The sequence below is a fragment of the Rhipicephalus microplus genome, chromosome 5, assembly GCF_043290135.1.
Source record: "Rhipicephalus microplus isolate Deutch F79 chromosome 5, USDA_Rmic, whole genome shotgun sequence".
In the NCBI taxonomy this organism is placed as follows: Eukaryota; Metazoa; Arthropoda; class Arachnida; order Ixodida; family Ixodidae; genus Rhipicephalus; species Rhipicephalus microplus.
In genome coordinates this window covers 38,123,122-38,139,269 of record NC_134704.1, presented here as the reverse complement: position 1 = coordinate 38,139,269, position 16,148 = coordinate 38,123,122, and the positions used below count along the sequence as shown (strand labels likewise).

The 16,148-nt window shown below is 44.2% G+C and overlaps 1 protein-coding gene across 4 annotated transcripts in view; it reads right to left on the bottom strand.

The window, feature by feature from the left end:
• Positions 1 to 2,065: 2,065 nt before the first annotated feature.
• The window catches only part of LOC119174688 (uncharacterized), a 41,474-nt gene continuing 27,391 nt past the window's right edge, over positions 2,066 to 16,148 (bottom strand). For all 4 annotated transcript variants that reach the window (XM_075895243.1, XM_075895244.1, XM_075895245.1 and 1 more), the window contains exons 15-20: positions 14,540 to 14,616; positions 13,868 to 13,936; positions 13,069 to 13,118; positions 10,875 to 12,391; positions 9,009 to 9,426; positions 2,066 to 7,270 (exon numbers count right to left, since the gene is read on the bottom strand). In XM_075895243.1, the coding sequence (XP_075751358.1) occupies positions 7,242 to 7,270; positions 9,009 to 9,426; positions 10,875 to 12,391; positions 13,069 to 13,118; positions 13,868 to 13,936; positions 14,540 to 14,616 (2,160 nt within the window). In that variant the 3' untranslated portion in view covers positions 2,066 to 7,241. The remainder of the gene's footprint in view (positions 7,271 to 9,008; positions 9,427 to 10,874; positions 12,392 to 13,068; positions 13,119 to 13,867; positions 13,937 to 14,539; positions 14,617 to 16,148) is intronic.

Below are 16,148 nucleotides of genomic sequence, written 5' to 3'. Positions count from 1 at the left end.
TGACCTCTGCCAGCACCGAAAGAAGCCTACGACTCCCCCTGCCGGTCTACTTCAACCTATCGAAGTTCCAGCCGAGCCATTTTATCGAGTGGGGTTGGACTTGCTAGGTCCTTTTCCTACTTCTACAACTGGAACTAAATGGATTGCAGTGGCCACAGACTATGCCACTCGGTATGCAATCACTCGAGCGCTACCAACCAGCTGCGCAACCGACGTTGCCGACTTCCTGCTGTACGATATTATTCTCCAGCATGGCACTCCGACTCACCTGCTCACAGACTGTGGTCGCTACTTTCTATCTCGTGTGGTTGATGATCTACTCCGATCTTGTGCTACCCGTCACAACTTCACCACATCTTACCACTCTCAGACTAACGGCCTTACGGAGCGCCTAAACCGCACATTGACGGACATGCTTTCCATGTACGTATCTACCGACCACACTGATTGGGACATAGCTCTTCCGTTCGTAACCTTTGCCTATAACTCGTCGCGTCATGAAACAGCGGGCTACTCCCCTTTTTATCTACTCTTCGGACGTCATCCCTTACTGCCCTTCGACACACTGCTTTCATCAGACCACCCATCCTCCACCTCGTACGCTCAGGATGCAATCACCCATGCCCTCACGGCACGCGCGTGCTCGGTTATCGTCGTCGCAGACAGCACAGTCTCTTTATGACCGTCGACATAGAGATGCCGTTTTTTCTGCGGGATCTCTTGTTCTCCTATGGCTCCCATCTCGACGAGTTGGCCTCTGCGAGAAACTACTATCGCGATACGCTGGGCCCTACCGAGTCATTCGTCAGGTCACACTTGTGACCTACGAGATTGCCGCTACCACAAACTCATCAGCTGCTGCACCCAGAACGGAAATAGTCCAGGTTTCTCGTCTCAAGCCCTACAACGCCGACTCGCTCATTTAACAGGCACCGAGACGGTGCCTTACGGGCCGGGGTGATGATACGTGTATGGAACTGTCGCCCCGACACAGCTGAATTGGCACCCAAATGAAGAAGACGACAACGTGGTTGTTGTGGGTTGGACTCTCGAGCTTCTCCCGTTGGCCTGCATGACTGTGCGCTCTTTAAGACGTTAGCAAGACCAGCTCTCGGTGAATAAATCTTCTCCGTAACAATATCGCAATCATTTCTTCGCCCTTGTGATGAGCCTGTGATATCTTTCAACACTGCTTGCTACTCGAAAAATAATCGTTCCTCCTAATATGCAGCATTCAATACTGCGGCCGAGTCGAATCAAACGCTTTTCGTTATCAGAAGCTTTCGAAAAACGTTCGTGCACGATACTTTACACAGTGTGACCAGGTTCACCATCGTTCAGTGAGGCAGGCTATGGGGCCACGCAGGTTTTAACGGTAAAAGTGTTGTAGCTAGCCGTAGTTTATGAGGTGTCGCAAGAAACCACAGGTGTATGCGCAACAGGAGTTGGACAAACCTCACTACTCAGTACAGCAGGTGCGCGCGTTAGACCAGAGCCTCGATTTTTTTTCAATGTCAGCCAGATGCGCCCGATCCAGCCATAGTCCTTTCCTGGGGGGGGGGAGTGATTTTAAATGCCAAGACCATCATACAAGACATACATAATTCAACAACGTGGTATGGGAACCAAGCTCAGTCACTTGGATTCAAGACCACTGACAGTAAAAAAGATCCTAGGACCTTGGTATACGGTCTTGTAGATCCACAAGGCCATGAAAGCTCTCTTGTGCTTCTTCCGGATTACTGGACATCACGAGCGTTTGTGAACGAACAGCGCAAAACCGTGTTCTGTAGTTTCAAGCTGACTGTTTATCCCTCTCTTTCTTCTGCTTTGTTCTCTATCCTTTCCTTTCTATTATTCCCCATTTGCCCAACCATAAGTGTAGGGTAGCCAACCGAGCTAAAGCTTGGTTAACCTCCCTGCCTCTCCTCTCTATTTCTCTGTCTCTCTTTTTGCTTAGTGTTTTGAAGACCGAGCACTTATATCTGGCAACAAATTGCACAACTTTCACAAACACGTAAGCCACCAAATTAGATTGTGACAATAATGAGGCAAAACACACTGCTTGTTATGAAGCGTAACACTGAATAAAATATTTTAATATATGCACCTTGTGTATACAATTATATGTACAATATGGAGACAAAAATATACATTTGTACAAGACTGTTGCGTTGAGAAGGAAAACACGAACAGCTCCTTCGTTTAAAAGAAGTAATTCCCTTCAAACCTATGCTAACTCTTCTAGACACTTAGACACTTTCTTTTTCTAAACTTAACAACGTTTTCCATTTCAAGCTACTCCAAAATCATCTGCTCTTAACAGCAAGTTACAGAGCTTACCAACGATGGTGCACCGATGTTAGTGGTGCGCACTAGCACTACCGTACAAAAAGCTTATATAGCTCAGACAATGTGAACAAACAACTGGTGTGAAGGTTTAACCGTTTAGAACATCCTTGAGCAGATCACTAAGAGAAATTCATGTCAGCAAGACAAGTCATGTGAAAAAAGAATGCTTTGGCTACATTTTTCACAGACCTGAAAATGTCAAGACATCAAGGCTGATACTGATTCTCTCTCTCTCTTAGCTAGTACAAGTTTCTGTATCATGAACTCAGGGCTGAACTGGCAGAATTTTGCACAATGCTCGATTAGACCACTTTCCATTAGAAAACTGCTGAATAGATGTGATGTTGGTCAGTGACTATACAGCACAATTATGGTGTTTTGTGTGCCAAAATTATACATGATATGCTTGCCAAACAAGTTATCACTAATGCCTACATACGGTCTAGCTCTGTCAAGATCTTGTACAAGGGTGAATGTACCATTTCAGAAAAAGAATGCATGTTGCCATGTATTACATGTGCCTCCTCTACACTTCATAACACTATATATAGGCAGACACTTAACTGTGAGCTTGAAAATTACTGTGTCTTGCATCCCAGAACAATGCTTTTGCTATAAACAATACTTTAATAGAAAACACCGGAAGAATACCATTCACCGGAATCGCCATAGTCTATAATGCCTCTACGTCTCAACATATCCAGATCTCGCCTCACAGATTATGGCAATCAAAGGAACAAAAAGTTAAGCCATTTGACTGCAACAACCTCATTCAAAAGAGGAGTAATTCAAGTTTTACGTACCCCCCTCCCACTAGTTTCTTACAAAAAACATGCCATCAATCATGTGCTGAACGTTTCTTTCATTCCCTTATCTTCACATCATGAAGTTACCTCGTTATCCCAGTATACAGAAATGCAACTTAACCTCAGGCATTACGTGGCTTAAAACCCGGTGTCATCGTAACGCCTCTTAAAAATGCGCTTACAAAAACGTAATCAGCAACTGTTGCATGTTCATGTCAGGCGTCACCTTATTCAGACTGAACCAGTCTTGTTCTCGATTTAGGTCAAGATATTTCAGAAAACTAGATTATCCTCTCCATCCTCTCCACATATGCCCCAAAAATGACATTTGGCACTGCCACTGATGGCGCATTAAACTGGTGACTTTCAGCAATATAAAGTGATTTCGTTGAGGAATTTGCAATCGACTGTCTGCAAAAAACGCACACAGAAGAAATTTGTACAGTTCGCTCACAGAATCAAACTTGCAAACAATAACATAAAAGTTGATTGATTGATTTATTTATACGTGGGGTTTAACGTCCCGAAACCACCATATGATTATGAGAGATGCCGTAGTGGAGGGCTCCGGAGATTTGGACCATCTGGGGTTCTTTAACGTGCACCCAAATCTGAGCACACGGGCCTACATTTCCGCCTCCATCGGAAATGCAGCCGACGCAGCCAGGATTCGATCCCACGACCTGCGGGTCAGCAGCCAAGTACCTTAGCCACTAGACCACCGCGGCGGGGCATGAACATAAAAGCGTGGTCTCGCTTTCGATCAATAAGTGCAATTTAGATCTGATAAAATTCAACCGGTGTCTCCGTCAACTCTGAGAGCACAGATGAACCCTCAGCTCAGGTGTGACTTCTCTGGCTACTATCTTGAAAATTCTCCAAATCGTTGTAAACAGACCTGATGCATGACATGAACCAGTTCATGTGCCACATTGTCCTCGAATGTGAACTGAATTATGCACCAGGGTACAGAAACCAGAGAAAGTGACAGAACACTTATTCAAAGCAGATCAGCGACATTAGAAGCAACTGCATACATTGCCACCTTACTCATGACCATACTAACATCGACCCTATTGTGTTCAGTGCAATCAATCTATCTGCAAGGCTGTCGAGAAAACACTGTTCTCAATGCAATCAATATAAGGTAGAAGCCAAAAGAGAGTGGATTCAATATGCTCAAGGATGTCCTATAACAGTGGGACCTTGAACATATGTAATCGAGCCTATCTGAGTAGTGATACATATCAATACTTTTTGTTTTCTTCTTTAAGAAGGCCTTTTTAGCATTTCACTCCATAACAGACCTACATACAATGACAGCAGGTAACGTGCAGACATCCGATAATGTTCATCAAGATTTAAGTGATGCCCATGATTTAAAGGCACCCCTCTTTCGTCAACAAGATTCTCTTGCAGTCAATGCCCATAACAAACAGCCGTTCATGACAACTTCCATGCATCACTAGCGAAACACACAAATGAAGCTGGCACTGAAAAAGGCTGCTCGCCTCAATGAGTTGGGGCAAGTTAATACAAGTCAAAGCAAAACATTGTCAAGCTTGATTAGATGCTTCAAGTTGGCCCCTGAGTAAAAAATGATGACGAAACCCTCTCCCAGCTGTACCCCAAAGAACAACACTCTCCCACACAAATCTAGAAATCAAACAATTATCTCAAATAAGATGTAGACTAAACTGATGTGAATCATTCAATCTATTCACAAGATTTCATTCCACCTATGCTGGGCTAACTATTGTAAACGCTAAGTCCAACAGTGAACAACCTTCTCTACAATAGTAGAGCAACTCAAAACAGACGGCGGACAGAGAGTGACAGAGACCAGAGGATGTTTATTTAAACACCGTAAAACCTCGTTAATGCATCCGATTCAATATGGCTTCACGTTTGTACATTCTCAGCAGGAAACTCTGAAACTCATTTCATATTATACAAACATAATCCTGAGTTCTCCTTTACATGCCGTTTTTGTCACCCCCCTTATTCGAATGCATCAACACGGTTGAACAGTAGTTATTATATGCAGCACTGGCCTTTCTCCCTCCATCCCACATATTTGTCACATGTACCTCCGACACACACAACCACATTCGGCGTACCGTTGCCCGTCTATGGGCTTCACAGTGGACTTCCATCACAATGGCCTGGCTGCAATCGCAAAGCTCATCTAAGACGCCTTTACTAACACACAACTGACAAATGACATAGCCTGTGCAGCAAGAGCACAACCCTGGTATTTTTTTTCTTGCGTAGATGATTTGCAGTAAGGGACACCATCAGATGGCAAGTTGCGTGTCAAAAAACAGGAACTTTCTACAAAGAGCAGCAAGAGTGAAAAAGTTTGTTCATGAACACTTCTAAGGGTCCAGTCCCGTGAGAGATACGGCGGCTGGCTCTTCGTTACACACTGTGACAAAGCGCAAGAATACAGCTTAGAATGAAGCCATAAAAGAGCGTAGAAACTGTAGACAGCTCTAAAGACAGCTTGGCTCAAATGCGCTACTCTCTCAAAAAAGCATCAAGCTACAGAATGAACCACCGCAAGACAGCAAAACACACAGTCCCACGCTCGCATGCAGTTACAACAGCAGATTTTAAAAAATGAGTGGCTCAAGTTCAGTAAGAGTTAGTGAATAATACAGTTTTCATACTACTACAGACTTCGAAGGTGGCGTATCGAAGACAGGTTATGCTAAACTAAATAAAAAGTCCTATTGCAGGTCTGTCACTCACAAATACATTATAAGAGAGGAAACACTTTACAGCTCACAATACATGGCAGCTCGCTAGGAGCATATAAAAACCATGCTCACTGCAAACATGGTCAACACCCTTAGGCTTTATAGAATGTTGGAACACAAAAACGTTCCTCACTCTTCCAATGGCAAGGCGCATCAAAAACATTTGAAACAATCACGAAAGTGCCACCCGCATCGTACAAAATGCCTCGAGGACAGTCAGGAACCAAGAAAAAGATGGCACTGAATTACTAGCGCGATGCTTTCCCGTCAAACTGGCCTAAATATTGCGTGGCACACAAGACATCATTGTGTCCAAACACTACAACCTTGCTTTAGTCAGCACCTTTGAATGAGCATTGCGTGTGTACCTTGTGATATCTAGTTTGCTACAGAAAATTTAAAGCTGTCGTCGAAGTCTGTCAGCAGCTGCTGTAAGAGCACGCAGTCTAATCAATGCAAAAAGAAACAGCAGCAATAAAATTTGATGGGAATGTGCCGAAATTTGCACGTTGAAAAAACATGCGGGAAATCATGATGTCATAATGTAGCCGACTGTCTGAACAGCCGCCGCTTTAAACAGACATTCGACAAAGCTCAACCCTCCTTCTCCTGAATGAGTACGAGTCACCAGAGACTACCAGTTGCCTTAATGCCTCGTAGAAATGTACAGGCACAGGGAATTATAGTCAACAGTTTTTTTTCTAGAAGTCAGTGCCTAGAAATCTCAGAAATACCGACGGAAAATCACCATTGGTTTCCTTCGTTGGTTATTCTTTTCATTTTGATCCCAGGGCTGCTGCCAGAAAGTTATGATTAGTACCAGCGATGATTTATCAGACCCTGCAAATGTTGACTAATAAAATTCTATCACTTCAGTGGCGCAACATTGTGCCTGAATCAATGTTATGCATTTATCACCAAAATGGTGATCATCATGTATACGAGGCACTCTTAGTATAGCTGTATCGCGTAGTACCTCATCAAATGAAAACGGCTAATTGGCCCTGAACGATTCGCCAACTTTTTCCTTGAAAGACAACACTAGAACTGGCAGTAATAGTAGGACAGCTAATCTCACTGACGGGTAGGTGAAAGAAGACCTCAGCAGCAGCACAGGTTACTCGTAGGAGAGCCGAGAATTCCAACAGGCGAGAAGCAACAAAACATAACAAGAATAAGGTTCCCGTCTTTCAATATCCCGTATACGTGGGGTGCACCTCAAGCGTGTGGAAATGCCTAACCACACAGAATACTAGTCACTGTTTTGGTTTGATGCAGGCCGCCTTCCATCCTTAATTGCCACTATGATCCCACGGAGTCGTCACTCCCTCTCGGATCCACTCCCTAAAACTGAAACAGAAAAGGCAGGGCCATGCCGAAAAGACATAGTCAGAAAAAGCAGCGTAATCTGGATCGACAGGCTGATCCTAGTCCAGTTCATTCGAGAAACAGGTCATCAGCAAGAGTAGACCAACGTCTAACATCACAGGATTTAAGATTAAATGGAACTATTTATCACATGAATAAGCAAGCACAGTATGCAGTACATTGACGTGGCTGCACTTTTCTAATGAAAGTTATGAAGAATGAGCATATGCCACGTCATTACAGTTATCGTAGTGCAACACCAACACCTCATGGTGATGATATGATACAAGAAATTTCACAATAGCACACTTGCTCAAACTAAAACACGAGTGCGCAATACTGCAGTAACAAGCAAAACTAATACCCTTGCGGACAAGGTTGTCAAATCAGGAATGGCTGCAGGTTTATGACATCCCCCACTCCCCCTGAGTTACCACTGTAACAACATACTGTTCCGCACAACTTACATACGTGTCATGCGAATACGTGAAAATATGTAACCTTTACGCGAGCGATGTGTTTGATTAACGCATAAAATGAGTCAATATTCTATAATGGCCACTGTTACTTTTGCAAGGGCTCTCCTGAAAAATAACTCGCAGGTGAAGCCCGCAAAATCTCTGAGGTAATGTTTTTCTGATGCTTTCCTGATGAGACATATGCAAAGAGAATTACAATAATTAGCTCACAGAACAGTAGTTAGTCAATTTAAAAATAAAACAAGTAAAGAGCTAGATTTAGCACCAAGCTGCAAACCTTACACACCTCACTCGGATCTGAGCAATTGAAGTCAATAACATGAGCTAAATACGGACGCGTAGTGGAATGGCTTATACACGTATACCACTAATGGTGCTACGGAAATGACACAGTTATGCTATGGTTGTATCAACAGCATACCTCAAACACAAAAATAAATTCTTTATGAACAAGCATCTCTGTTATTGTTCCTAGGCATAACATATTTGTATTGCAGTGATGCAAAAATGAGTAAAAAAGGGAACACTACATATATTGCATTGTTGGACAAGTCTAGATGTCAATTTCAGAGCAATGTTTGCAAAGTTTCAGACTGTCAAGCACAAAATGCAGAAGAGCCCAAAGAATGCCGAAAACAGTGGGTATCCACTGGAGATGAGCACCACCAAAAATTTTATGTAGAGGACGAACAATAACACCCAATAACACGACCACTATGCACAAAACAAAGGAAAGATTGATTAAGGGTTCTTTCTTTTATTAGACCCAGCCGAATTAAAGCAACATGCAAACCTCATGGCACTGGCTAACACTACCAGGATTACACAAATACTCCAATGGAAGGGAGAGCCACAGCCACGCCAGCTCAATTGGTAAAGCATTGGATGCATTATCTGAAGGTTGTAGGATTGGTTTCTACCTCCGGCAGGCTGATTTTTCATCCACTTTAATTCCTTTCCATTCATGTCATAATACAGCCGAACCCCTTGATAAGAGGCACTGATGTAACAGACGATTGGGTATAAGAGACGCCAGCATGCCCAAGTTAAAATAGTGTGTTGATAAGAAAATGCACACATGATACCCTGCTTATTGCTGCCAGACGTGTGTGTCTCATAAAGAGGTTTGACACGAACTATACTACAGTCGAGACACAGAAGTAATGTCCTCTACACCTTCCATAGCTTCATAGCCTGTCAGTTTCATTAGACTCGTGCGCTTCATCCATGTTACTACTCACCACTTTCAGGGCTCCCATCCACACCGTGCCCAAACTGGAAGGCATCGCCCCCTCCAGGTGACGTCTCCTCACCGAAGACACTGCCATCATCCCGAGACCACGGTGCTCCACTGCCACTCCCTCCAGCAGACGACGCGAACGAGCAGGGCGAAAAGGAGCGCTCTTCGGATCCCGCGGCACTCGATGAAGTGCGTCGCTTGCCCCGAAGCATGGACACTCCCATCGTTGGCCGCGCACGGGGCGTCTCCGGCGTCTCGGGCCGTGCCAAAGGTGCCGACCCGGGTGGTGCAAACACTTCGGCGTAGCAGTGCGACGATGACGACGACGTGACAAAGCTACCCGCCGAAGTGCTGCTGTTGAGGCTGCTGCTGCTACCACTCTTGTGCGTCAAAGGCGATGGCGATGACTCCTCGGGGACCTGCCAATATTGGCATGTGCAATAACAGAAACATGAAATGGTTATGAAAATGACCAAACAAAAGTTCAGCTTTAAAAAAAAGTGCACACAAAAATTGCAAAATACACATGAGGTGATAACACCAACACCAACTGAAAAGTGACAGTTTTCTTAATGAAACCAGCCAAAATATTTCAGCTACTTCCATGCCATGAAATCCGTTTGACAGCGAAGCTGTAGACATGCCAGTGTATGTAAGGGCAGACTAAGACAACTTATTCTCACTTTGAGTATCATTATTGTTTGTTTCATAACCATGCCATTACTTTCTTAATTCATTAACTCCTCTACAGACAGTGAAAAAAGTAATTCACCTGTGGTGAGACTACTACTACTACTACTACTACTACTACTACTACTACTACTACTACTACTACTACTACTACTACTACTACTGTTACTACTACTTTTACTACTATGCTATTACTACTGCTACTACTACAACTCCTACTACTGCAACGGCACAGAGCAGACAAGGGCAGTTTCCTCTAAATATGCAGTCAAGCTTAATCATATGAGCCATGTTCACTGAGGGTAAAGCATTACTCGACAAGCCTTCCTTTGAGGCAACACACTTTCGATATTTCACATGCTACACAAAAATACCCCAAAATATAGTGGGGGAACGACTGCCACTGCAGTGCAACTGGTACACGCATGAAATACATTGCATGAAGATGATGGGTTTGATCCCCAGAGGCAGAAAGTTGCCTTTTCATCCATGTGCACTATACTTTACACCACAATTGAATTGCATTTCAATCGAAAGCTACAGATGACAGCTCTGATGCTTTTCTTAGTTTGATCTCCTGTTGGCATCGTGGGATTGTGCCGAACGAACAAAAAGAATTTCATTTACAATTAGGATACTGCCTAATGTGAATTATGTGCACAGCTTTGTGGTGCGGCAAGGCCAACTTGAAGTTTTGGCTTTCGACAAGGTACCGACTGCACCATAAACCATAACTTTTGTGTTGTGGGACAGCAACCACTGTGCCATCATTTGTCTTTCTGCAGATAAGCGAAGTATCGCTACCCGTCTGTAAAGCATTATGTGCCTTTTGTTGACACTGCATGTGGCTGATGACCACGAAGAATTATGGCTAAGCACTTCGCAGTGGGTGGGAAGCCTTCTACAACACACTCGTTACGCAATTAGCATTGTGATTACTAACTTTATTTAACTCTTACGCCGCACGCTATCAGTGTCAGACAGCTGGTTAAAATTCCATTTGATCCCGGTCATTTTTTTCTCACATTACATTTTTTATGTCACCACCGATGGCAACAGCAACGACGATGCCACCCAATTCAAGAACAAGCACGTAACAGCTACACTCTAAAATGGCCGCTTCAATCATTTTCTTTGCGAACACACTCAAGGATTTAAAGTGATCAACAGTACTCACCTCTGCAGGTGATGATGACACCGCAGAAGCAGACGCTGACGACTTGAGTAATCGGACGCCAGAAGAGCGACTAAGCTTGGGAGACCCGTACATGTCCCTTTCAGCACTCAGCTTCTTTCTCTCAAGCCGCGGCGAACGCAACATGTTGGACAAGCCCTCCCGTGTCGAGGAAGCAAACTTTTTGAGGAACTTCGGTGAGTGAAAGAAACGGCTTGATGTCTTGGTTGGGGTGGGAGAAGGCGCTGCCTGACAACAAGCCGATGCAGGCGCAGAACCCACCCTAAGGAAAGATGATGACGACAACTTCTCACCTCTGAGTACTCGTTCGACACCTTGAGATGGACTCGAGGTGCCACGAGAAACCCATGGATCGGTGCCTTCCTCCTCTGGATGAGACGGTCTGCACCGACCCTGGTGGTATTGGGATGGAATGACGTCCGGCCTTTGCGACGGGTAATCGGGTGATGAGTAGTCCCGAAAACTGTAGTCCGGTGACTGCACACACCCTTCTAGAGGAGAGCCAAGGTCACTGCTGCCCACCGATGAAAGTGGAATCATCAACTCCTGCTGGGAGCCCCTCCACGAGTTTCGGCGATTCGTGTAGAGGTCCTTAATCTCCTGGCTCGTGGCACAGCGCGGCATCAGAGAATTAGTAAGCACTGGCAGTGGTACCGGGGACGGGGCTGGGCTATCCGAGAGAGCAGCAGGATCTGGGGAGGACGACGCCGATGGCGATTTCTTAAACACCCTGTTGTACTCTCGGTCGAGCAGCGTTTCGCCCTTCGGCGTCTGCATCTGGGGAAAGTTGTCTGCGGTCCTGCTCCGCGACAACTTGGCGGAGTCTGATGGGCGCCGCTGCACTGCGCGAGACGGCACTGGGGACGGAGGTGCCAAGGTCGGTAATCTGGCCGAATTGCCAGTTTTGGCTCCGAGAATCACTTCACTTGGTGGGGGCAAGCTCGCACCCGCTGGAATGGACGGCTCCTTGACGCTACTGTTGTGCTTGAAGGAAACATTCATGTAAAGGCCTGATGGAGGCTTTGACTTGGCACTACTAAAATCTCGCTTTGCTGGCTGTACTACAACACCCAGCGCATCGCTATATTTGTCCCAGGCACCCGACAACCTCTGCTTTGCAGTTAGGCTGCACGAAGAGCCATCACTGCACTCTGAAGACTGCTCCAATGATGAAGGGCACGGTCCTGCTGGCGGGGAGTTGGATGACTCACGATTTCTGGGCAGTGAGGAAACTGAAGCACTCGTCGTAGGTGGCTCCCCGGTGGTCCGTCGAGGCGAAAGAGTGGCTGATCTGTCTGTGAACAGTGGAGGAGCCACAGTCGAGCGGAGAAATATAGTTCTGGGCATTGGCTTTGGAGATGGCTGTCTTGGCCTATCCAAAGGTGACGGCACTATGCTGATCTTGTGACTGGAAAACGATGATGACGACGATGCTGACTTGAACAATGCGCTGTCCAGCACTGCATCTTCATCGCTATCACTTGCCCAGATGCATGGACCTGACATTGAAAGTGGAAAAGAAAGAGAAGGTAAATCATCATGTATCATATCAATAAATAAAATGCAAGACGACAGTTTTCCCTGATCACTTGTGTCCTGTTGTCACTGCTGTGAATAATTATCTAATTCTGAGGTCTCTCTTTCTGAAACCAGGATACTATTATGAGACATGCCATAGTCTGAAGATCCCATTATTTTTACAAACTGGGATGCTTTGACATGCACCTACATGTATAAGCACATGGGTGTTTTTGCGTTCCAACCCCCCTGAAATGCGACCACCACAGCCGAAAATAGAGCCAGCTTCGAAGCATGACACCTCCACTCCTATACCATAGCCAATATCGTAAATCACCAGACCTCGCCACTCTTACAAAATATACTGTGTCATGCTGACTCTGTATCCATTTGCTCAATATCCGTCCTCCTAAAAATCCTCATTCTAAACAATATGCCTTACATTTCATGCTGAATCACTTTTTAGAGTAGTATTTGTCTTTATGATACACGTCTGATAAAAATGACAAAAAAGCATCCTCCCCCACAGCTTTTGCCAAGATTGCTCCGAGAGGACTAAACACTAGTCATCAATTAAAGTCAAGGCAAAATGTTGTTGCAGTCTACTTTTATTGAATATTTCAAAGCAAGCAGAAGCAAAGAAGTATTGTCTATTTACCTGCGGAATTGGGGAAAAGTTTGGCCGCCTGCTGAAGCTTGGTTAACCATCTGAAAGACAAGAGTGGGTAACCAGAAGTGTTAAATAGTGCAATCTTACAAGCTTCACTACTTTTTCTTTCTTTTTTCCCCCTCGCACTCTTATACATATTCTCTCCAGGCAACCTGAGTTAAGCATACACTTATTTGGCAACCATGTCCAAAGTGCTCAAGATGAGAAAAGAGCGCTGCTAGCAGTTCTCAAAAAGAATAAAATGATACTTGCATCACTTCAGCGATGTTAATTACATTTCAAGCTTCCAGGAACGAGAATAAAGAGCAGCTGATGCCGATCCCTGTTATTCCGCACTGCGTACACACATATCTGGGTAAGGCCCTCGATGCCAGCATGACTCGCAGCACGGGCAGCATTTATATTTGTTCTAGTTTTTTAATGTTTCGAACAAATACAACTGAATTTCACCTACAATTCCTTTTTTATGGGATTTTTCATGCCACAGTAAATCACAACTGCCAGTAAATGAAGCAACATTACCTTGCTGAAATGTGGTTTAGGGATGAAAACGATAACAGCAAGGGCTGCACTAAAACCGTAGCTACAGATTTCAAAAAAGGATTCATACCAGAGAACATACCCAGCACATTGGGTTTTAAAACTGCCAGTTCAATAAAAAAATACCTCAAAAATTGTTTAAAGCTATTTACAAGGAAATCTTTCATCAGCCAGAAATATCAAGAACAGATGAACACAGGCATTTCATGAAGCAGATAAAGTGTAGCTGTAAGAATACCCAACTTACCTTGATGTATCTGCCGTGGACTCTGTTGCAAAATAAAAAGTGTTTTTGGAGTTGGAGAGCTTGAAGGCACTACAGGAAAAAGGAAAAAAAGATATTGCTTTTCAGAAGCAGGAAGAATACAAGAAGCAAATAATTGGCATGTTACGAACCCCTGATAGAAAGCTTTAATCTAGGTCTACCTGGCAAAGCTTCCCAAGATGAGTTGTCCTGATGTAATAAATTTAATCAACATTTCACCTTAGAACCTTGCAGTAACTTGTCATCCATCATGAGACAGCATGATGGAGCAGTCACTTTCTCTTCAAAAAAGGTGCCAGCAGTTTTAGCAGCATAGGCTGTAACTGGCACTTCATTTTTGAGAAAAGATGAGGAAGCACTGTCTGACGATGGACGCTGTTGCCGTAATTGCAATGCAAACAGAACACTCACTGGGTGCATAAATCAGACTTTACAGGACGACAGCAGGAATTTCCCAAAATTTTCACGCGAGAGACGCCATTCGGGCCTGTGACACCATACATGGCTCCAACAAACGTTAACGACTAAGACCTTAGGTTAGCCCTTCCCAACTCCTGCAATAAACAAAAAAGCAACAAACAGCCACAGCACAGGATGCCCGATATGTCATTATAATGAAACTATTAATATTATCATTGTTAGCCAGGTTCTTACCAGTTTTTAGATTTACAGTCGGGCGCAAGGGACACCACAAAACCAGGCACATACAGCAGGCATTCTGCTTTCTGGTCCTGAAAGCAAATCGGAAACATTAAAGCGATCGGCACACTGCCAAGAAAGAAGGAGGAAAGTACACAGGTTGCTTCAACAAACGTTCAGCCAAGTTTTCTTGCCACACATGTTTCTTGATGGCATTGTCGTTAGCAAGTAAAGCTGAGCTATGGAGAACACTGTTATGTATACGACATTATATGTTTGCATGTTTGTCCCCACTGGAATGCCATCACAATGGCTCATCGTTAAGCGAACATTCATTGTATACTAGTTCGTTTACTTTTTTAAAGACGATAGTCTTTCTTGGGGACCTTCGACGCAAAAACTTTGGTCTGTCTGTCTGTCTGTCTGTACATTTGTCTGTTTGTCTACCGTTACTACGAACCGGGTACCTTAAACAGCACCAGCCAATACCCCGAACGGCCGACCCCATCCGCAGCGACCACCAATGTTGCTCAAGGAACAGCGTTTATACGTGTGTGATTGTCAATTAAAAAGCAATTATCGTGCATATCTAAGGCACCATAACAATACGTATATACTTTTACTAGAAAAGGCACACATAAGTAATTCTAAGGACCGTAGCGCTTATCACGCTGCGCTGACCATGCAACACTTGCACGGAAAGGCGAGTGTTTCCAACGCTTTGATAAGAAGACACGATGGTGGCCCCTACCCGTCACCTTGCGTTCTACACCTTATCACCACTGAGACCGGCGCACACGCTTTGTTTCCAAAAAAAAAAAACTGACAGATGGCACTCATGTCTCACGTGTGACGTGACTTGATGCGCTTGTTCGCCTCCGCTGCACGCTCGAGGCACTCTAGCGCAGCGCCTCCGGAATACCATTCACCGATTTTCTTGCGCAGAACATCAAAGAAATGCTTTGTGCACTCTCTCCACACGCAAGACTATCGTCTTTCCATGACATTTGCAGATTACATGCACATACAGGGCCAATTTTTTTTTATTCAGCTTTTTGTTGACATTGAAGATGCACCGACTAGCCCAACATTAAATACTGCTGGGTATGAATGTGATGCATGTTTGTATGATAATGGTTGTACTACTTGCTTTGGAGTGCTCATGCATTGTGAACTGTATGACACAAGAACAATATCTGCTCGGTCATTAAGCACCAAACAGTACAACCTGTGAAAGTGGTAAAAGATGGTGACACGGCAATAAAAGAATACAAGTGATAATGAAATTTTTCTTTTTTTTTTTTTGAAGTGTGATACAATGATGTTGGAATATCCATTTTACTAAGATGGCAACACACAGCACACATACCATCAAACCTCTGTAATTATTTAATGAGGTATCAGTCCAGAGTAGTGACCGCATCAACCAGATTTACTGAATATAATTAGTAAAGAGCAGCTTTTTAGCATTCCGGAAACCTTTTCTCAGCATTACGGAGACTTTTCACTACAATATCCTTACCATAAACTTGCCTCTGAAAGAATACTGTCTACTTGATTTTCGTTTCAATTGTTTTTCAAAGGAAGTAATCTTTTTAATAATCCTTTATAATGTCTATGCAAG